At 55.3% G+C, this 22,271-nt stretch overlaps 1 protein-coding gene across 1 annotated transcript in view; it reads right to left on the reverse strand.

Annotated features, from left to right (window-relative positions):
* The window catches only part of ABCC6 (ATP binding cassette subfamily C member 6), a 47,952-nt gene that overhangs the window by 17,861 nt on the left and 7,820 nt on the right, over positions 1-22,271 (reverse strand). The window contains exons 6-17 of the mRNA XM_029949065.1: positions 21,688-21,749; positions 18,837-18,968; positions 14,109-14,312; positions 12,105-12,282; positions 10,419-10,580; positions 8,504-8,596; positions 6,928-7,131; positions 5,634-5,780; positions 4,687-4,774; positions 3,870-3,945; positions 1,986-2,112; positions 1,655-1,827 (exon numbers count right to left, since the gene is read on the reverse strand). Coding sequence (XP_029804925.1) covers positions 1,655-1,827; positions 1,986-2,112; positions 3,870-3,945; positions 4,687-4,774; positions 5,634-5,780; positions 6,928-7,131; positions 8,504-8,596; positions 10,419-10,580; positions 12,105-12,282; positions 14,109-14,312; positions 18,837-18,968; positions 21,688-21,749 — 1,646 coding nt within the window. The remainder of the gene's footprint in view (positions 1-1,654; positions 1,828-1,985; positions 2,113-3,869; positions 3,946-4,686; positions 4,775-5,633; positions 5,781-6,927; positions 7,132-8,503; positions 8,597-10,418; positions 10,581-12,104; positions 12,283-14,108; positions 14,313-18,836; positions 18,969-21,687; positions 21,750-22,271) is intronic.

Below are 22,271 nucleotides of genomic sequence, written 5' to 3' on the forward strand. Positions count from 1 at the left end.
TAGGTTCCACATGGCTACATCCAGTGTCCCAGGCTCCATGGATACTGCAATGAACAAAACCCAGTCCCTGCTTTCATAGATCTTACACTGTAATGAGGGTGGGGTGGGAGACATGTAATCAATAAACAAACAATCACACATATCGCCTATCAGATGTTGTGTGTTCTGAAGAATTAGCAGAATTAGCATGTATGTTGTACCAGCATGAATGAGGTTGTGCTGGGTATGGCGGTCAGGTAAAGCCTCTCCACTAACAGGACATTTGTGTTGAGATCCAACAGAAGTGAGGGATGGGCCACATGGATCCCTGGCAACAAGAATAGCATGTGCAAAGGCCCTGAGGTAGGAGCATGCTTCAGGTGTTTAATGACCATCATGGAAGTCCATGTGGCTGGAGTGAAACAGGAAACGGGGAGCATGATAGGAGATGAGGTTGGAGAGATAAGTGGGGCCAAACCTTGAGACTTGTTGCTGACTCTCAGGACTTTGGCTTTGACTCTGAGAGAGATGGGAAGACCTTGGAATATTCCAAGTAGAGAAAGCACGTGGTCTGACTTAGGCCTGAACAGAATCCCTTTAGCCACTGCACTGGGCTTAGCCTTTCGAGCGTGAGGACTGAAGCAAGCAGGGTGGCCATGTCAGGCAGAACTGATGGTGGATGATGCCAGAACACTCTGGGTCTCTCTGAAGGTGGACACACAGGGTTTGCTGACGGACTAGACGTAAGGGTGCATGAAAAAGAGGAGAAGCACGATGACACCAAGGTTTGGGACCTGAGCTCTGGAGGGATGGGTGCAGCGCCCATCACCGGTTGGGTGTGGGGAACTTTGGGGAGACACATGTTTGGTTTAGGTTGGGGCAGCAGCACTAGGGGGGAGGGCAGCAGACACCCCCTCCCTCGGCCTCCAGGATGCCCTTCCTCCTCCCTGGACACTTCTCAGCCGCTCTTTATGGCTCAGGCCACGCAGGGGCTCCGCCAGACCCCCTCCTGGGCCCTTTCCTCTTCTCTCCAGGAAACCCACTCATTTCCTTAACGGAAGCTCCTAGTTTTTCACTCTCAACGGCTTAATCCAGAGGCCGGCAACCTTCTTCTGTAAGGGGCCAGACAGTAGCTATTTTAACCCCGGTCTCTGCTCCTGTCATGCAAAAGCAGCCACGGACTGCCACTAAATGCACGGGCGTCACTGGATTCCCCTAAGACTTCATTTACAAAGACACAGGATGGACTGAACTTGATGTCTGGGCCATAGTTTGCTGACTCCTGCCCCAGCTCCCAACATCCTGTCTGTTGGACATCCCTGCCCCAGACCCTTTGGTGAAGCCCAGAAAAGAGAAGCTCTTTGACCAATGTCACCCAGAAAATCAGGGCAGGGCAGGCCAGGAGCCCAGGTCTCCTCACTCCTAGTCGCTGAGAGTCCTTTGCCACCAAATCCTGCCACATCTCTCTGCCTTTGTCTCTATTTTCAATCATTCACTCGTTAACTATTTACTGATCACTTACTACCCTGAGCTATACTTGCTTTGTCGGTCCCATTTTCCTGCTCCCTTGTCTCCTCTTTGTCCCTCCCACCACATGACCCACACGCCAGGGAGGCAAATGTCCGAGAGCGTCAATGCCTTCCTCCCACAGGAAGGCCCCAAGACCCTCACCTGCTCCCCGATTTTGGTGTGGATCCCTGCAGGGAAGCTGCACACGTCTGGCCGCAGGGCACACGCCTGCAGGACCGTCTCCAGCCACACAGGGTCCAGCTCCTGCCTGAAGCACACATTCTCTACCACGGATGTGTTCTGGACCCAGGCCTCCTGGGGCACGTAAGCCACGGAACCCTAAAATACAACTCGCTTCAGCCATTCAAAGGCTGATAGGGACGGAGGTAGGAGTGGTTTTGGACAAACAGCAGGAGTGGGTAGGAGGGGGTAGGAGGGGGCAGGAGGGGGCAGGGGGGAGGGGGACAAGGTGGCAGATGGACAGGGGACAGCCTCACCTTGATGGTCACCGATCCCTCCACCTTTGACAGCTCCCCAAGGAGGGCGGAGAGCAGAGAGGACTTCCCTGCCCCCACGGCACCAACCACGGCCAGCAGACAACCCTGGGGCACAGTGAGGTTTATCCTGGTAACACGGGGGGCGGGGGCAGGGGAGAGATCTGTCCATGGGTGGGGCCCAACTGGTGACCCAGACAGGGCCAGCCTCTCCTGTTGGCGACTCATCCCGAGGTCACTGTGGGTAAGTGTGGACTGGTCCTTCCCTCTCACAATCCCCATCTGGCCCTCCTGCCCCACACATGTGCACATGCACACACACGTGCAGTCACACAAGCACACACGTGGAGTGCACACATGCATTATACCACACATGCACGCACACTCCCACAGGCATACAGACACACGCATACACACCACACACACGTGCAAACCCAGGGACACACATGCACATGTGTACACACACACAATGTATGCACAAATGCACACACGCTCACACGTGTCGACAGACCTGTGCACGCAAGCTCACACCTTATGTGTGCACACACCTGCACGCACATCCGTGCCCCTGCAGACATGCATGTACACACACACACACACACACACACACACACACACACACACACTCTCTCTCTCTCTCAGTTTATTGTGGCCAGAGAGCTTAGCAAGCTGTGCCCCTTGTCCAGGGCATTGCAATAGGCTCCTCACCACTCTCCCTGCTTCTGCCCTTGCCCTCCACCCCTGCCTGTGTGCTGTAGCCCCTCCTCCACCCCGTGTCCTGAGGGACCCATTCAACCCGAGTGGGACAAGGACGCCTCCTCGCGGAAGCCTCTGGTGGTTCCCATTTCACTCAGAAGGGAAGGTTAAGGGTCCTGACAATTCATGAAGTACGTCCAGCCTCCTACTGCTGTCCCTTGCGGCTCTGCCTCAGCCATGCTGACCTCCTGTTTCTCAGACAGTAGGCTGGTGGTTTTCAAGTAGGAGGGACTGTGCCCCTCCCCAAGTGTCATTGTCACAGCCAGTGGGGACCGCTGCTAGAAGCTAGGGGGCAGATACGGGGTCCTGGTAAACACCCTGCAGTGCATGGTGCAGCCCCTCAGATGAAGAATTCTCCAGTCCTCAGTGTCAATAGTGCTGAGGTGGAGAAACCTCGGTCTAGGCACACTCCTGCCTCAGGACATTTGCAGTTGCTGTCCCTACCACTTCGCAAGCTCTTCTTGCAAGGCTCATTCCTTCCCTTTATGAGGGCCTCACTACACAGGCCCCTCCTTCGACATCACACCCTGACCCTGATTTCTCATTCGTGTGCCCCCAGCGCGTCTGCCCCAAGAAAGCAGGGCCCTCGTGTTTCCTGCAGTCTGTCCCTACAGCAAAGCCGGCACACAGCAAGAGCTGAATAAATACTAGGAAGGAAGGGAGTGACGACCAACATAAACACTGCCCAGGATAGTTTCTTTCCCTTCTTAGAGAGTTTTGGGGCCGGCTGGGGTTCTCTGCTGCAGAGATCCCAACCAAACTGGGTGCTGCAGGAGGCAATGACCTGGGAAGCACACAGGAGGGAGAGAAGCAGACAGGCTGCGGGGCTGGGCCTGCCTCGGTGTCATCCTGGCCGGGGTGGGGAGCAGGGACGCGGCTCCTCCTGGACCAGGGAGGCCGATACACTGTTTCCACGGTTCCTCCGGCCACAGGAGTCTTGCTCTCCGCAAGCTCCGCTGGGGCAGCGCCCACCCATCACCCACCCACCTCCCTGACCCGCCTCCGGTCTAGCCCGCCCTCCAGCCCCCCTCGGGAGGCCAGCGCCCGCTCAGCCTAGCCTCTTGCACCCTCCTCCGGTCCACAGGAAGGGGGCCAGCAGGGAAGGGGGCCAGCGGGGAAGCCGGGCTGTACCTGTGCAGGCAGGCGGTGCCCCCTCGGGACCACACAAAGGTGCCATCGTGCACGCTGATGCAGGCGTCCCCGGCAGCTGGAGGGGGACCCAGACCACCCGTGCGGGGGAGTCGCGTCACACAGCAGTGCCCAACTTTGTTTCCCAGCCAGACCAACATACCACCGGGTCAATCCCCCTGGACCTCCCGGACAGGGGCAAGGCCCCGGGCCACTAGGACCCTGCACCCCCTGCATGGGGAGAGGCTCTGGGCCGCTAGGACCCCCACACTTCACATGGGGGCGAGGCCCCGAGCCGCTAGGATCCCCGCACCAGACCGCTAGGACCCCTGCATCCCACCCCCCGCAAGGGGGTGAGGCCCTGGGCCGCTAGTACCCCTTGCACTGCCCCCATGCGGGAGGTGCAGGGGCCCCGGCCGCTAGGACCCCACCCCCACCCCCACCCCCAGGGTGAGGACCCGGCCTCCCAGGACCCACCACAGGAGGCCCCGGGCTGCTAGGACCCCCCAGCACAACGGTGAGGCCCCGCCCCACCAGGATCCCTACCCCCACCCCCTGCATGCGGGCGAGGCCCCGGGCTGCTAGAATGTTCGCTGCTGTAATGCAGAGTGACGCACCGTCACTGGGCATGGTTGGCCACTGAGTGACCAGCAGAGAGTGTCACCGTGCCCGTTTCCATGTTACAGGGCTGATGGCCTCATCTGCACGTGCCATCCTGTCACCAGCAGCCCCAGCTGGGACCCTGGCATTTGGTCATTGGGCTGCAGGCACCAGTCCTCTCTTACCCTCCCCTCCCCCTCACGCTGAGCTCCCTACTCACAGCATCTGGAGGAACTTGAGTCCACAGCCCCAGGGACAACTTCTTCCAGACAGAGGAAGGCGGCCAGACGGTCCAAGGACACGCGGGCCTGGAGAAACCAAAGCCCCAGGTCACTGGTGCCCGAAGAGCAAAACAACAAACTCAGGCTTCGGGTACCTGGCACCTTGGGGTGTGGAAAACCTTCGGGTGGACCAAGCCTGACGCATTTGCAAAGCTCCAGCACGAGGTTTTCCTGGTCCCGGGAACTGCACACGGAGGTGGTGATGATGATGATGGTGGGGACCTCCCGGCTCCTCACCCCTAATTAGCGTAACAGGGACATTCTGCAGATCAGACTCTGGAAGAAGGGGGTGGCTTTTCCAAGGGGGTCATCAGACCATTATTAGAAACGGCTCCAGGGAACCCTCTCTGCTCTCAGCCCTAAACCATCTCTGGGAACTAAAGGGGCAGCCATTTAAATAGGGACACCTCAGGGCGCCTGGGTGGCTCAGTCGGCTAAGAGTCCAACTTTGGCTCAGGTCATGATCTTGTGGCTCCTGAGTTCAAGCCCCGCATCAGGCTCTGTGTCGACAGTACAAAGCCCGCTTGGGATACTCTGTCTCCCTCACTCTCTACCTGTCTCCAGCTCGCACTTCCTCTCCATCTCAAAAATAAAATCATTGAAAAACTTTACATAGAGATGCTTCGGCGAGGCACCTTGCTGTCATTTCCACCACGTCAAGGCGGCACGGTCGGAGCAGAAGGGAAGAGACCAGACATGAAAATGTCTGGAGAACAGTCCTTGGATGCCTGCCCCTCCCTGCCTCTCCCCTCCCTGCCCTGTCGGTCCTCCCCTCTGAGGGCAGTATGGGGATGCAGAGTCAGGGCGCTGCCTGCTTCCTTCGCCCCTGCAGGGCTCCACCCAGACGGCCTCCCCGCCCCTCCCCACCCCTCCCCGGCCGCCTCACCCGCACCACAGAGTCGATGGAGAAGGGCAGGAAGCCCTGAGCCTTGTTGAGGATATTGAGAATCATGAGGGTCACAAAAGCTTTCTCAGCGTCCATGGCATTGTCCTCGGCCACCAGCGTATGGACCGCAAACACCACCAGCGCGACCTGGGGACACACAGGTGGTGACGATGAGCCGAGGGTGCGGCCCGAGACCCTGAGCAGGTGTGGCATCTCCGGGGGCCTGTGTGGCCAAGCCGGCCATCTTGGAATGTTCCAGTCCAGCTCACCCTAAGTTCTGCTGCCCGCCCCCCGGCCTCCCTTCTGGCTCACAAAGCTGTTTCTCTGAAAGATACAGCCGTATTTGTGAGAGGAGTTGTGTGTGCACCCTGTACTAGCAGACACGCTTGGTCCCAGGCATCTGGGGACACTGCAACACCCAATCTGGGTGGCATTTGGGGGATTCTAGGCAGGGTGGGACTTGTGGTTCTAGAAATTCTTGGAGAGGACCCTGAAGTTGCACGTATCAGCAGCACCCGAGAGCCTTGGGGGTTGGTGGCATCTTGTGGTTCTAGGTGTCACTTGGGGGAAGTTAGGCTCTAGGGGTCACTCGGTGTGCTGACCCCTCTATGTGCTGGCCACTCTGTGACAGTCATTCGGTGTGATGGTGACTCAGTGACCCTCTCTGGGGACCTCTCATGGTTGTGAGTGAGGCTACTCGTGGTTCTCAGGGTCGACTATGTCGGTGGCTCCAGACGGTCCCCAGGGGCGGTCTCGTCCCCCTGGAACAAGGAGTAAGGCCCACCTGCACCAGCGCTGAGTATCTAAGGAGGAGCATGAGGTATGTGTTCACGCAGGATTGTGTGCCGCCCCGCACGACTGAGGTCACGGCCGGCCGTGCGGGAGGCTGATCTGGCAGCAGTGCATGAAGTAACCGGAGAACGGGACAAGCACCGTGCCCAGGGGGGCGGGAGCTACAGCCAGCATCGGTGTGTGGGGGGGGGTCCTCCCCCTGAGGACCCTGCACCTGTTGCCTCCTCCCCACCCCAGGAACAGCCACAGTTCCAGATGCTGGAACCTTCTACAGGAGGTAGACCTTGTTGGCCACTCCCACCCTCAGGACTCCCTGACTCAGCACAAAGCACGGAGCCCTGGCTGGGAAGGATCCAGGAAAGGTATGTGTGGATGGACAGCGTGGTCTGCGAAGAAAGGCTCCAGGATCCGGGGTGTTCGTGGGGGGCTCCGTCTACCTCATCCCCTCCCCAGGATTCCCTCCCTCCGTCTATGCCCTGCAGAGAGATCAGAGGGGCCTCACCAGAAACGTGGACGCTTGGAAGGACACCAGAGACACAGAGAAGAGGAGGCTGGAGGCCCTCAGGGCACTCAGCTCCCGGCCCCGGATGTGCAGCACTCTTTCTAGAAAGGCCTCCTCCCAGCCGTGCGACTTGACCATCTTCATGTTCCTGATGAGGCAGCTGGTGAGCCGGGCCCGAGAGTCTTTGTGCCTCATGTGCTCCTCCTGGTCCCGGAGGGAAGAAGAGGGCAGAGGTCAGGGAAAGGTCTAGAATCCTCCATCCCCCAAACTGCCACACCCCACGTTCAGCAAAGGCGGTTGATTCCACAGCAGGTCCCAGACTGTCTGCCTCTCAGTATCGCTGTCCCCACAATCCTGGCCCAAGCCACTGTTATCTTGCACCTGGGCCACCGCAGATGCCTTCTCCCTCCTGTCCCCGAGCTTCTGTCCTCGCTGTGCGTGACAGATGATGCACCATCCCAGAGGGACAGAGGGAATCTCCCAAACACCAGAGAGGAGGTGGGAGAGGCGGAGCCCTGGACCAGCCTGGGTGTGGTGCCCTGGGGAAGGCTTCCTGGAGGCCAGAGTGACCGTGAGCTATGATGAGGAGGTGCTGAGCGCGCAAATGTGTGGTGACACAGACAAGGAGGATGGAGGGGACAGCAACACGACCCAGAGACAGGCAGCGTGGTCGGAGGGGGTGGTGCTATGGGGGGGAGGCGGGCTGGACCCTGTGGGGACTTGGGGGTCAGGCAGAGGAGTCCGGGGGCCACCGTGTTCCACCGAGGAGGGGCACTATCACAGGGCAGGTGTGGATAATGTCCTAGGGGAGGGCCCACAGGAGGCTGGAGACACAGTCTACGTGGGACCTATGTTCCTCCCTCCCTCCCTGCTCCCGAGAGTCAAGCACTGTTCTAGAAGCTGAGACTGCATCAGTGCAAGGTCCCTGCTGTTGGGAAGCTGTGTCTAATGAGAGGGAGTGAGCCAGGTGCCTCTGGCGAGCAGCACGGAAGCAAACGAGCAGGCCAAGTTGATGAGCAGGTGCACATGTAGGAGAGGGGCGTGCGACTGTAAGCAGGAGTCTGTGTGGGGGGAAGCAGGGATGCCTGGTGGTAAAGGTGCAGAGAGCACCATGGGAGCAAAGGCCCTGAGTGGAGCTTGAGGGGGGAGAGTGAGCCAGGGCAGAGAGGGGAGGGTGAGCCAGGGCAGAAGGCGAGGCCCGATCACAGCTGGCCTGGGGTTCACCCAGGGTCTCTGCTCTGACTCTCGAGGAAATGCTGGCTTCTGTGGTTCTGAGCAGAGAGGGGTGATGAGGGCAGGAGAGGGACCCAGCGAGGGGGATATGGGGTAACACCTGGGCGCATCTGCTGAGGGACGGTGTGTAAGAATGAGAGGAGTCCCAGGTGACCCCTGGTTGGCTTGTGGCCCAAATGCTGGAGCCGCCGTCCAGGGGCTCCTGAGTGACTGGGAAGGCTCACGCCACCAGACCGTCCCTCCCCTCCTCACCCCGCCGCACCTGCACCCACAACAGTCCCGTGACCTTCGGGCCCCTCTCCCCGCTTCCCGCCCAGTGTGTCTCTTCGCCCAAATGTCAGACCTGATGCTGCTTCCTCTTCTTGGTGATGAAGAAATTCAGAGGGAGGAGGCTCAGGAAGACAGCGACGGCAGTGAGGGCAGAGGGTCCCAAAAGCTGGAGGCAGAGAAGGTGGGAGGTCACAGGCTGCCTCCAGGAGACCCGCTGAAGACACTGAGGGGTGAGGGGGGACTTGGGTCCTAAGCAGGGTATCCCAGTGGCCACTTGCTGAGGGTGCTCATGCTTCTAGAGAGTGCCAGGGGTGCACTCCCGGCCGCAGTGGTGAAGTCAGATCTCCGGAGTCAGGGTCTGAGTTCAAATCCTGCCCCTGGCACTTATTGGCATGGCCTGGGCAAGCTGCTCAACTCCCTAAGCTGGAGTGTCCTCATCTGTCAAAGGGACATCCAGCACTGCCCATCACCTAGAATACATGTCGTGTCATAAATCGTTACCCAACTTCATTTCACCCCTGACAAGGTTGCAGATGTAGCCAAAAAACATATAGGATGCCTAGCCAAATCTGAATTTCAGATGAAACAGCAAATGACTTTTCAGCATAAGTATATCCCATGCTATATTTGGGATACACTTATATTAAGAAATTATTCGGTTTCTCTAGAATTTTATTTAACTGGCCATCCTGTATTTTGTCCGGCAGCCCTACAGCTCTCCAGCTTTGTAACTTTGGGATGGTTATGTTTCCTTTATTTTTATATATATGTTTATTAACTTTTTCAGAGAGCTCAAGCAGGGGGAGGGAGGGGGGACAGAGGATCCAAAGCGGGCTCTGTGCTGACAGGCTGACAGCAGAAAGCCCCATGTGGGGCTGGAACTCAGGAACCACGACATCACAACCTGAGCCAAAGGCGGAGTCTAACCCACTGAGCCGCCCAGGTGCCCCAGCTTTGGCTCCTGTCTAGAAACTGTGGAGCTGGGGGGGGGCGGGTAAATGATTTCTAGGTCGTCGTGACTGTTTGAGATTCCTCCGGAGTCATTTGGGCCCAGTCTCTAGACAAGCCCCACCCCTCTTCAGTCTGTAGTCCTCAGTTACCCCTCTCGGCTCTTAAGAACACTGTTTTGGGGGTGCCTGGGTGGCCCAGTTGATTAAGCGTTGGCTCAGGTCATGATCTCACAGTTCGTGGGTTCGAGCCCCGCATCGGGCTCTGTGCTGACAGCCAGCTCAGAGCCTGGAGCCTGCTTCAGATCTGTGTCTCTCTCTCTCTGACCCTCCCCTGCTCGTGCTGTCTGTCTCTGTCTCTCAGGAAAACACACACACACACACACACACACACACACACACACACAGAAAAAAATTTAAAAAAACAACAACACTGTTTTGTAATCTTGAAGACAGAGCAAGCCAGTTGGTTTCATTTACACAGCAATCGCGCCACCAAGTGGCCAAGTGGAAGAAGTGCCCAGAAGGTAAACAGCACACGGTCAGGGCTGGGAAAACACTCAAAGAAAGGTGAAGCGTAGGTTAGTATCGTTTGGAAAGAAGTGCTAACTGTGGCAACTTCAACGTCCACTCCCCACTTAACCAGGATTTCAGGGTGACCTTCTGATGTTAGGGGCTGTCCTGGTGGGTCTTCTGCAGGTTTGCTTGGTCTTTGGGTCTGCCCACTCAGTTGCTCTGCATTTTCCCAGATGTCCTTTGCCCCCCTCTCTCTTCCTAACAATAGCAACTAACATTTCAGTACTGCGTGTCAGGTGATGTTTGAGGCACCTGACGTGTGCCCACTGCCTGCTGGGCCCTGGCTACAAGGCAGCCGGTCAGAAAGTGGCCTGGCCCCGAGCCCCATCGGGTAGGGGCGCGGTGGTAGGGGCAGATGTACAGAACCCGAGGTGACACCCGCTGGCTAGTCCTGGGGAGTATTCACGCTTGCTCGCGGTCGATATGCCCGATGCACCTGCCGGGGGCCTGTGACCTGTAGCACACCTGCCAGAGGTAGACAAAGCAGATGACGATCCAGATGACCGGCACCCACAGCCCGTTGAGGTAGATGACGCTCTCGGTCAGCCGCTGCACGTCCACGGACACCAGGTTGACCACATCGCCCACTGCGGTGGCTTTTCTGGAGGCGCTGGACAGGACCAGGATCTGCGTGGGGCAGGAGGATCGAGACTGGAGCCAGAGGGAAGGACGGGGCGGGTGGGAGGGGCAGAAGGGCAGGGAGGCCCAGAGCACCAACGGGGCAGGAGCACGGCACCTGGGGGGGTCTGGGGCCTCGGCTGGTCTGCCCTTGCTGGCAGAGGCAGGTCTCCTTACTATCCAGCCTCAGTCCACTCATCTGTAAAGTGGGCTAGTGAATCTCCTAAGCCAACCTCCCCGGGCCATTGTGAGAATTTGGAGAGATGACAAAAGAGAAAATGCTCTGAAATCCCTAAAGCACCGTTAGTTAAGTTAGTAGCATTGTACGTAAAACCCGTGGATTAATGATAAGGGTGGTCATTTGCTGAATGCCAGCTATGTCCCAGGCGCTGTGCTAAATGAACAGGGTCACTGTTTTCTATGATGGGGCACATCGCACAGCCAGATGGGGTAGGCATTGCCACATTTCACTCAATCCACAACACTGTGGATGGAACCCTCTGCTTTTGTGTCACTAAGGGGAAAAAAATAAATGCCATTAAATTAAGACACACGATACATGTCTTGGTTTCAGAAGAGTTAAAAAATGTGAGACTAGCATCAGTGAAATGCAGAATGGCTAACCCCATTTTACAGCCAAGGAAACTGAGGCACAGAGAAGTTGACCAACTTATGCAAAGCTCAAGGGCCTTATAGAAGGCTAAGCCAAGCTTGGAATCCAGGGTGACCAAGGCGAGACACGAGTTAGACGGGGTGTTAGATCAGTCCCTGAAGGCATCTAAATTGTGCCCCTCACACACCGACCTGGGTCTCAGGCAGCCCCAGATGTGTCCCGGCTCTGGGGTCACAGTGGACCCCTCCAGCCTGTTGAATGCTAAGTTCTATTTGCCATCCTCTCTGCTGAGTGTGTGAGGGAAGAAGTAAAGGGGTAAAGGAGTGAGCCGGGAAGAACCGAGCAGACAAAAGCCCCTGCACCAAAAGAAGCTCAAGGCTATGGCTTCCCATCAGGTCCTCATGCTCCACGGACAGAACTTTCAGCCCAGACGAATTTACCAATGCGTCAGGAGTCATTTTTACCACAAACTGTGTGGCCTGGTGGTGTAGGGGACAGTCCACCTCCATCTGGTTTCCACATAGCCCCAAGATTATCTCTTTATCCTCATAGGGGATAAGTGGAAGGTAGGCACATGAAAAGAACTGGAAAGGGTGTCCAGGAAGTAGGAACAGTAAGCGCTAAGGCCCCGAGGTGGGAGGCTGCCTGGTGTGCTTGTGACTGGCGTGGGCCGAGCACGAGAGCAGGTGTGTGCTGTTACAGAGCTGGAGAGGTCCCCGGGTCAGACCACTCAAGGTCTTATGGAAATAACCAAGAAGGTAAGAGGGTAGTGAGAGTGAGTACTAATGAGGAGAGTAATGGATGAGGGCATTTTCAGGCACCGATGGTATGATGGGACCATTCTTGGCTAGAATGTTTAACATAAGTTGAGAAGAGGTGGGGAGACAGGAAAGACCCCCCACCTCTCGCCCAGGGCTCACCTTTCTGTACACCAGGCCAGTGATGGCTGTTCGCAGCCGCATCTGCAGCACCTTGAGTCTGTACATGTGCTGCTGCTCCCAGACCGATTGCAGGAAGGCAGAGAGGAACATCAGCACCGCGAGGAAATACCCCTTCCAGGCCGGGGCCGTGGGGTTACCGATGAACTCCAGAAAGAGGCTTCAGAGAGAGGGAGAGCGCACGGGGTAAGGGAAGGTACCCGTGGTTGTTACTTTGGCTGGAGCCTGGTGAGGTGTGGAGGGTCAGACAGTGTGGGAGAATTGTTTACAAAAATCCAAGTTATTTCTCCCACCATCCACCCTCGTTTTCTTTTTTAACTTTATTTGAGAGAGAAAGAGAGAGGGGTGTCTGGGTGGTTCAGTCGGTAGAGCGTCCAACTTCAGCTCAGGTCATGATCACATGGTTTGTGGGTTTGAGCCCCGCGTTGGGCTCTGTGCTGACAGCTCAGAGCCTGGAGCCTGCTTCGGATTCTGTGTCTCCCTCTCTCTATGCTCCTCCCCAACTCATGCTCTGTCTCTCCCTCAAACATAAATACAAACATTTTAAAAAATTTTTAAAAAAGAGAGAGAGAGAGAATGAGCACATGAGCAGGGAAGGGGCAGAGAGAGGGGGAAATTTTCAGGCTGGCTCCACTGTTTGGGCACAGAGCTTGATGCAGGTCTCGGTCCTACGAACTGTGAGATCATGACCTGAGCTGAGATCAGGAGTCAGATGCTTAACTGAGCCACCCAGGAACCCCCTCCACACTTATTTTCTTTAAAAAAATTTTTTTTTAATTTTTTATTTATTTTTGATACAGAGAGAGACAGAGCACGAGAGGGGGAGGGGCAGAGAGAAGGAGACACAGAACCGGAAGCAGGCTCCAGGCTCTGAGCTAGCTGTCAGCACAGAGCCTGATGTGGGGCTCGAACCCACGAACTGTGAGATCATGGCCTGAGCCGAAGTTGGGTGCTTAACCAACTGAGCCACCCAGGCACCCCCTCCACACTCATTTTCAATGTGATTACTGCTCCTTGGACCTAGAGGGGAGTATTTTATCTTCACCTGCGATGGTCTGAATTGTGTCCACAAAACACTTATGTTAAATCCTAATTCTCAGTACTTGAGAACACACCTGTATTTGGAGATGGGGCCTTTGGAGGGGAGATTTAGTTAAAATAAGGCCATTAGGTAGAACTCTAATCCCATTTGATGTCTGTCCTTCTAAGAGCAAGTTTGCACACACATGGAGATATTATGGGCACACACACAGAGAAAAGACCATGTGAGGACACGGCACGTCCAAGAGAGAGGCCTCAGATGAGATCCGTCTTGATCTTGGACCTCTAGCCTCCAGAGCTGTGAGAAGATGACCTTCTGTAGTCTAAGCCACCCAGCCTATAATACTTGCTTGTAGTGTCCATGCAAACATATACACCATCCCCTGAATCTGGGCTGGCCATATGACCAGGGGGGGAAACTGCCAGCTCCAAGCCCAAGGTGTCAAGAGAAAATGGCCCTTTTGTCATGGAGCCCCGCCAAGTGGCCATGTGAACAAGCCAGACCTAGCACTGTGAGCCACAAAGGATCACATGGAGATAAACTGTCCCCACTGAGACCGTCTCAGATCAGCCAGCCTCCAGTCGGCTTCACACAGCGCTGACCGTGGACAGGTGGGTGAACGCAGGGAAGAAGACCTGGCCAGCCAAGCCCAGCCCAAACTGCTGACCCACATTATAAGCTAAAGAAGTAGGGGGAAGACCCTCGCATTTGGGTCATTTTGTTACACAGCAAAAGCTGACTGATACACTCAGGGTAGAGGTCATTCATTTTCTCTGTCTGAGGTTAGTCACTTTCTCAATATTTTTCCCCTCTTCCTCAGTATCCTTCTCACACACTCTCCGGGGTCCTGGGCACCGGAGTTCTAGGCAGAGGAAGAAAGAGAGCTGATGCCCACCAACTCTGGAAGGAAACCATCAAGGAAGGCACCCAAGGCCTGGACCCACCTGAGGAGTTTGGGGACAGCAAACCTGAAGACATCACAGATGACAATGCTGAGGCTCGCCAGGAGGAAGGAGGAACGGAACATCTGCCACATGGCCCTCAGCAGCGGGCCCCTCTGGCTCCCTTCCTGCTGCAGGAGGCCCTCCATCTCCGGGGCCTCCCCGCCATGCCTGTCTTTCCTTTCAGCCGCTCTTGCCTTGATGTGCCTTAAGGGAGAGGAGAAAATGGCTCAGGGTCATTGAAAGAGACTGAATGTTTGTTTCCAACCCCCCCATCTACCCCACAGGGTGATGGTATTTGGAGGGGAGACTTTGGGGAGGTGAGGAGGGCACGGGATAGGGCAGGAGGCTCCTTCCTCCTCCCCCAATTGAGAACACTGTGAGACATGGCCCCCACGACAGCGACCTGTGGGGTTCTGATCTTGGAGTGCCGGGCCTCCAGAACGGTGAGAACTGAGTGTCTGTGGTTTCGGAGCCACTCTGCCTCTGGAGTTTGTTACACCTCAACGGACTGAGATGGTCCTTTTACATACCCTCAGAGGGGGCAGAGAAGCCTCCAGAAGGGCCAGGTGCTACCAGACCGATTTTCCCAGCAAGGGGGATGAGTAGACATGCACCCCATCTTCATCCCTCAGCTGTTCTTCTTTGTTCCCCCAGAGGACGGGGCAGGAGGGCAGCCCTAAGGCATTATGGATAGTGATGGGAAGGCACATGCACTGAGCACCTACTATGTGCCAGGCGCTCCTCAGTCCTCTGAAGAAGCTGGCAAGCGAGTTGTTAACCCCATTTCACAGATGAGGAAATGAAGGTTTAGAATGAAGCTGACCAAGGGCACATGGCTGCGACGTTGAAGAGCCGGGATTTGATCCCAGCTCCGGGCCTTCAGAGCCCAGGCACCCTGGGGAACATTGATGCAGCCCCCCCCCTTTTCCCTTGCGCGGCTGGATGGCCCTTAGGTCATTTAGAACTGGCCTAGAGCCAGTTCAGAATCACAGCTGATTTCCACGGGCCCAGCTTTCCCGGTCTGGATGAAACCACAGATGGAAGCCGGGGGCGGGGGGGGGGGGGGGGGGGGGGGGGGGGGGGGGGGGGGGGGGAAGGTGGGGAGTGGAAGGGAGAGCCAGCCAGGCAGGTCCTCAGCTGCTGGCCGTCTGGGTGCTGTGTGACCTTGGGCAGGCAACCGCCTTCTCTGTGCCTCTGTGCCCTCATGCATGCAAGGATGGGGCTGGTCGCACTCTTTGAGTTTCTTCCAGCTCTGACAACCTCTGGGGGAGGTGGGGGGATCAGTAACTGCACCGCCTGTTTACAGAGCCGGGGCCTGGGACCAGCCCTGTACGGGCACCTGCTTGTTGATTCTTCTGCACTTCCCTGCCTGGTGTGCGTCCTGGGCTCTCATTTTCCCTAGAAGACTGAGACTCTGAACGGTGGGGACAGCTGCTCGAGGTCACACAGTGAGGACAGAGCAGGGATTTAAGGCCGGATCTCGGCTTGTGGTTCACATAGCACCACTTTGTGAGCCTCCCTTACAGAAATTCTCGGAAAGGAAAAAAGCAACTCTGGTGAGCAGTGTGGCCAGACCTTCACCAACAAGCCAAAGCCTCGCCCCTTGACCACGGTCCGGTCCGGCGTGTTTGATTTGGCATCTTGGAGACCGCTGGGCACGGACCGCTGGGCACGGCCCGCTGCTCACAAACATTCTGGTATTTGGGTCTCCAACGCCAAAAAGAGGTCACCTCTCGTCACCTGGCCACCCCTCCCCATCAGAGCCCATTGCTTAATTCGTTGCTCACTCTCCCCAGTATTCACCTTTACGTACTGGTCCTGTTAGCGCTCTAGGCCCATGACTTCGCTGGGATTTCCCCCATATTCCGTGCCTGAATGTAGTAGGCACTCGATAAATACTTGCCAAATGAATGGAAAAAACAGATGGGTGACGTGTGTAAAGGGTTTGACAGGAGTGCCTGGTACGTAAAGTTGTACAGATTTGTGGAAGGAAGGATGGAAAGATGGAAGGAAGGGAGGGAGGAAGAAAGGAGGGAGAGAGAGAGGGAGGGAGGAAGGATGGAAGGAAGGAAAAATGGATGGAAGGGAGGAGGGGAGGAGGGATGGATGGGGATGGAAGGAAGGGAGGGAGGAACGACAGAAGGAAGAGAAGATGGAGGGAAGGAAGGAAGAAGGGAAGGAAGGAGGGAGGGAGGGAAGGAAGGCAGGCAGGCAGGCAATCTGGTTTGATGGACTGAAACTGCCGTGGAGCCAGGAGCCCAAGATCCAAATGCCTGCTCTGTCCCCTTTGCCCCCAGCCTCAGTGTTTCCATCTGTAAAAGGGGTGGCCAGGAGATGCCTATGAAGGCCTCTTTCCAGCTGGATGTTTCGCTCAGTGCTGTTCTGGCTGCTCACCCCAGAATTCTGATTCACTGGGTCCCGCCTGCAGGCTCTGTAGCCAGGTTCCTTCTTTCCAGCAGGTCTCACGTCCAAGTTTTAGGTCTCTGGACTGGAGGCCATTTGGTACAGGGCGTGCAAAGGACTACGGGGAGACGCAGGGGGTGTGAGTGGGTGTCCAGGTCCAGGTTGGGAAAACAGAAGGGAGTGGAACAGACTGTGGCCACCAATGCCCTCCCTGCCCAGGGGGGCACCTGCTGCCATGCAGGGGCTGTGACCAGGCTCTGCCCATCTCCGTTAAGAGAGACCAGAATTCCAGAGTCTTACATGAAATCTGCAATGTTTTACATACTGGCAACTTAAGAAAAAAGAAAAAACCCCAAACATCACGCGGACCAAACAGACCTTGGGAACCTGACCTAGTCTGCAAGTGGCTGGTCCCTGACCTCTGAGGATGACGTCCTCTCCCTCCCCTCCCCCCAAATTGCAAAACACTTCAGAAATAACACCAAAGTTCTCTCTGTGTGTCATCAGTCAACTCAGAAAATACCTCTGGGAGACCTTTGTATGGCCCTGTCTACTTCCTCTCTTTCAGTTGATATGGCTTCTTAAACTACCCTGGAGAACGTTTCTCTCCTGGCTCTGATGTTCTCATACCCCCCAGGGGAGGCCACAACTGGGAGAGGGTGGGCAAGACCTCTAGGACCCTTTAAAAATTGTTTATTTTCAAGAGAGAGAGAGAGAGAGAGAGACAGAGACAGAGTGTGAGCAGGGGAGAGGCAGAGAGAGAGGGAGACACAGAACCCAAAGCAGGCTCCAGGCTCCAAGCTGGCAGTGCAGAGTCTGATGCGGGCTCGAACTCACAAACTGTGAGACTGGAAGCTTAACCGACTCAGCCACCCAGGCGCCCCCTTTCCCGGGCCCTTTTGAATGAATTCGTCCACTTAGAAATCATGTAAGACAAGAGAGGCAAGTCACCAGAATATGCCTGCAATGAGTTGCTGTTTTGACTTGCTCATATTATTTACCCCTTTTTAATGTTTTATTTATTTTTGATACAGAGAGAGAGACAGAGCATGAGGCGGGAGGGGGCAGAGAGAGAAGGAGACACAGAACTGGAAGCAGGCTCCAGGCTCCAAGCTAGCTGTCAGCACAGAGCCTGACGCGGGGCTCGAACCCACGAACCTGAGATCTGTGCTGAGCCGAAGTCAGAGGCCTAACCGACTGAGCCACCCAGGCGCCCCTATTTACCCCTTTTGGAAAAACACACCCCACTGTGGCTCTGAGGGGGCTACCGATCATGGAGCCCGGCCCCGTGGCCATGGCATTGGTCCCTGATTGGCACATGACTAGAGTCAGCCAATCAGAGGCTTTCCCTAGCATTTTCTATACAGACGCTAGGAGAGACACTTTTTTGCTAGAGTTGCTGCTGGCAGGATACGAGGCAGGCCGGAGAGATGGAGAGGAAGAATTTGGATATTATACAAGCCCCTGGATCCAGCCACACCTGAGACTAGACCTACCTCCTAAGCTATGTGAACCAATAGACCGTCTCTCCCTCCTTCTAATTTGGAGGATTCGGCAATCCACAACACGCCCCACAAAGTTCTAGAGTACACAGGGCAGCCCTGTGACTCTTCCCACACAGATAAGGTACTTTTGTCTGTCCCCAGAAACAAGAAGGTCACATGATTTGGCCAAGGTCAAACTCCTTCATGGCAAGACTGCATTTAACCCACGTTTAATCGATCCGATATTGACCGCTCTTTTCTGTAGACTAGAGGTTCCCAACTGCGTTCCCGAGAGTCAGAGGGGTCCCCACAGAAGTTTCCAGAGATGTCACAGAGGGCAAGGGTGAGGCAGAGCGGGCAGGACTACAGAGAGCTTGAAATCCCTCTACCCTACTGATCCTGTCTGAACTTTTACCATTTTTGAGGTATTTGCTAAGTTCTTTTCTACAAATCTTTTTTTTTTTCCTCATCTCCACAAGCTAACGGCCTCCTCACTGAGCAGATGAGAAGCCGGAGGCCCAGGGAACGAATCCCTCGGGTCCCATAGTAAGTGGTTGCCCGCCGGTCCTGCACCACCACACACCCCTCCCCTCCCCTCCCCTCCCGATCTGTTTCCTGCCTGCGTTGCAGCAGCCAAGCTCCCCTCGGAGGCGCCCACTGGGTCCTTCCGGAACCTGCAAAGCACTCTGGGAGGAAATGTCCCTTGGGCTGGTCAGTTGATGCTTAGTGGGATCTGTTGGCAAACGGGACTATGGTAGTGGGGCCCAGAGCAGGGTCTGGGGTGGAACCCGGGACCGAATGATCCAGCACTGGGCCGGGCTCCCGTTTCTCACACACTCACCGCTGGGCCGCATGGCGGTTCCGTGTCCATTCCCTCTCGAGCTGGGAAACAAGTGCTTCCGAGGAGTTTTCTTGCCCAAGTGACCAGAGGTCTTTTGGCCCCAAAGGCCTCCTGTAGCCCCTCCAGACCAGCCTGTAAAAAGAGGGTCACCATGACAAGCTCCTCCCGCCATTCTACCCTCCGCGCTCCCCCTGCCAACTCAGGGTTCTGGCCCAGTCGCTGTGTGACCCTGAGTAAGTCGCCTTTCCTCTGCTGGACCCTCGGGAAAATAAAAACAGTGAGCCTAAGCACACCCAGCATTTGTAGGGCCCTTCCCAGCTTACAAAGACCACCTCATTAAATCTCACGAGATCATATGGTGATAACCATGGACCCATTTTACAGATGAGAGGGAAAAATGGAGGTTCAGGGAGATTCAGTGACTTACTAAAGGACAACCTGTGTGGCGAGGAGAAATAAGCCTCCCCAGGAGTCAGAAGCCCAGAGCTGGAAACCTGAGCTCCACCCTTGGCTTCAAGTGCTCCCACTCCTCTCGTTTCTCTCTCCAGCCACCTGGCCTCAAGACCTTTGCACATGCGTGTTGCTCCGCTTAGACCCTTTTTCCTGCCTCTCTTCACCTGGCTACTTCCTTATCCTTCACCTGTGGGCTTAGATGTGATTTTTTAAAACACCCACCTGATGGCCCTTCAGTCCAGGTACATTTCCCCATTACAGACTCTTCCTGAGCTTTTCTTTAAAATGCTTGTTGCCATTATGATATACTTTTTTGATCCGATTATTTATTGAGTGTCTTTTGCCCTGACACAGGGCAAAAGATTTGTCAAATGAAACCACTTTTCAGCTCTGTCACTTGGGCAGGTCACTTCCCATCAGTGGATCTCAATTTCCTCACCTTAAAATGAGAGAGTTTCCTAACACTGGGACTGGATTGTAGGCGGCACCTCGGGTGTCTGCGAGCCGGACGTGGGCAACGGAGCCGCCTCGCCCCTCCTCTGTCCTTGGAAGGTAGGATCTGCCCACTCGGCCTGCACCCATTTCAAGGATGCAGCCTTGAGAAGGCAGTGTGTTGCTGAGACCGCCAGGCAGTAGATGTGTCTGGACCCCCGCTGAGAGCCCCACGTTCACGAGTCAGATCCTGGCGGGTGCAGGCAGAGATCTATTCGCTTTGTGGCCGCCCAGGACAAGCCTCGTCAGTTTCCTTGCTTGTTAAAACCGCCACCTGCCGACTGGAATGGCCCGCCCTGTCTTCGGTCTCTCCTCGCCTCCCAGGTACGGGGGCAGCTCGCGAAGCAGCACATCCACACCTGAGATTAATTACTACGACTTCCACGGTGGGAGCGTGGCTCACGCCTTCTCGGGTGCCCGCAATCTTTCTAATAACACCAAGGAGATGGTCGTGTTTGCGGCTGGGCCTCAGCTCTCCTCTGAGACTTTCCAAGTTCCTTTCTTTTTATTTTTAATGCAGAGCAAACTCAGCCAATCTAGTTCTGACCTAGAAATTATTTACATGACTTCGTTTTCACTGAAACTTGGTGGGGGCGGGTGGGGGGAGATCTACGTGGCAAGTGATTTAATAGATTTTTTTCCAACTTGGCAGTGGTAGTTTCCTTTTCAAAGAGTTTATTAAAGTAGAAAAAGTGAATTGATTTAAAGAAGAAAAAAAAAACCAGGGGCGCCTGGGTGGCTCAATCAGTTGGGTATCTGACTTGGACTCAGGTCATGATCTCACGGTTTGTGGGTTCAAGTCCCGCATCAGGCTCTGTGCTGTCAGCAAAGACCTGCTTCTGATCCTCTGATGTCTCCGCTTTGCCCCTTCCCCACTCATTCTCTCTCTCTCTCTCAAAGTAAACTTTTTTAAAATGTTAAAAAAAAGAAAAATGAGTTTAAAAATAGAAAAAAGAAAAAACAAATAAAGAAAGGAAAATAATATCTTAATTAAGGCAAAAAGCTTGAAGAATGATCCATACATGCCTACGTTTGGGAAACAGAGGGCTAGGTCCTCTCTGGGGCTGTTTAGCCAAACCGTATGTCCTTCCTGCCAGGTCCTCCCCCCACCGCCGAGAGCATCCGAGTCTTTACGTACTGGCCATCCACTTTGTACATGCTCATTATGGGCCAGACCCTGTGCTCAGTGCTTCCCAAGCCTGATTTCATTTAATCCCCACACCCCTATAAGTCAGATGCTATTATTATCCTTAGTTTACAGGGGCAAGGACTGAGACGCAGAGAGGTTAACCAGCTTCCCCAGAGTCACACCGCCAGGAAGCGGCCGGCCAGGATTCGAATCCAGGTGCTACCAAGATTGGACTGCAGTGTGGCCTGGAGGGGACACAGGGCCTGGTGTGCTGGCCCTGGAGAAACATCTGTCTTCTCCACCTCTGGGAGCCTCTGGGGGAGGAAAGATGTGGTCTTTTATCTCCTCACTCCCCGTGCTTAGCACATAAGCAGGTGCATGTTAGATGCTGGTGGAATGAATGTAGCCAAGTACTTGATTTGATCTTGTTGAGCACCTGCTGTGGATAAGCAGCAAGCAATTTACATTTAATGAAGGCAGAGTCGTTCCCCCTTTACAGAGGGGAAAACAGAGCCTGAATGTTTGTGATGTGGGCCAGCTAAGAGGGAAAGCCAGGGCTCCAGCCCAGATCTCACAGCAGTGAGGAAATGGGGATGGGGTGTGGAGACTGGACGCACTGGAATCTGACAGAGAAGCACGGAGGCTGGGGAGGAAGAAAGCCTGGCTGACCTTGGGAGGCTTGAGAGGAAAGGTCCCAGGAGAAGGGCTGTCGTGACGAATAAGCGCAGCAAATGCAGGTGGTGGGGACACCACCTCAGCCCCTTCCCCCATACTTACCCAGAAACCCACCAGAACATGGCCTTGGAGGGGAAGGAAGCTGCAGCCTCTGGACACGGATTCTATAAAGACAAGAGATGGGGTCGAGGGAGGACGGAAGTCCCACATTTCATGGCCAGTATAAGGCAAGGGAACCAAGGTCAGGGAGACAGGATGAACGGACCATGCACTGTGGGAAGCGGCAGCACAGGAGTGACCGGTCGAACTACAGCTCCTTAGAGGGAAGCTCCCCTTCTTGTCAAGGGGACGCGCCTCCCACAAGTAGAGCAATAGCTCTCGGGACTCTGCCATGCGCCCTGCACACGTGCCCCTGATGTGGTTAAATGCTAAGGTCCGGTCAGCCCCTGACCTTTAAAAATAAGGGTCTACCACAATTCCTCCTCCGTATCCCTTGAGAGTTCTCATCCTTCCATGAGGTCATAGGGAAGTATGCTTTAGCAAGCAGGGTCACAAGGGGGACAGTCTGGAAAATAAGGAACTTGGCCTATTTTTATGCTTTGCTTATTCGACAGTAGCTCCTGTGGTTATTGTATAAAAGCTACAAACTGCTAATAAAGAATGACACTTTTGGTGCAATGGCTCTG

The sequence above is a fragment of the Suricata suricatta genome, chromosome 8 (genome assembly GCF_006229205.1).
Source record: "Suricata suricatta isolate VVHF042 chromosome 8, meerkat_22Aug2017_6uvM2_HiC, whole genome shotgun sequence".
Classification (NCBI taxonomy): Eukaryota; Metazoa; Chordata; class Mammalia; order Carnivora; family Herpestidae; genus Suricata; species Suricata suricatta.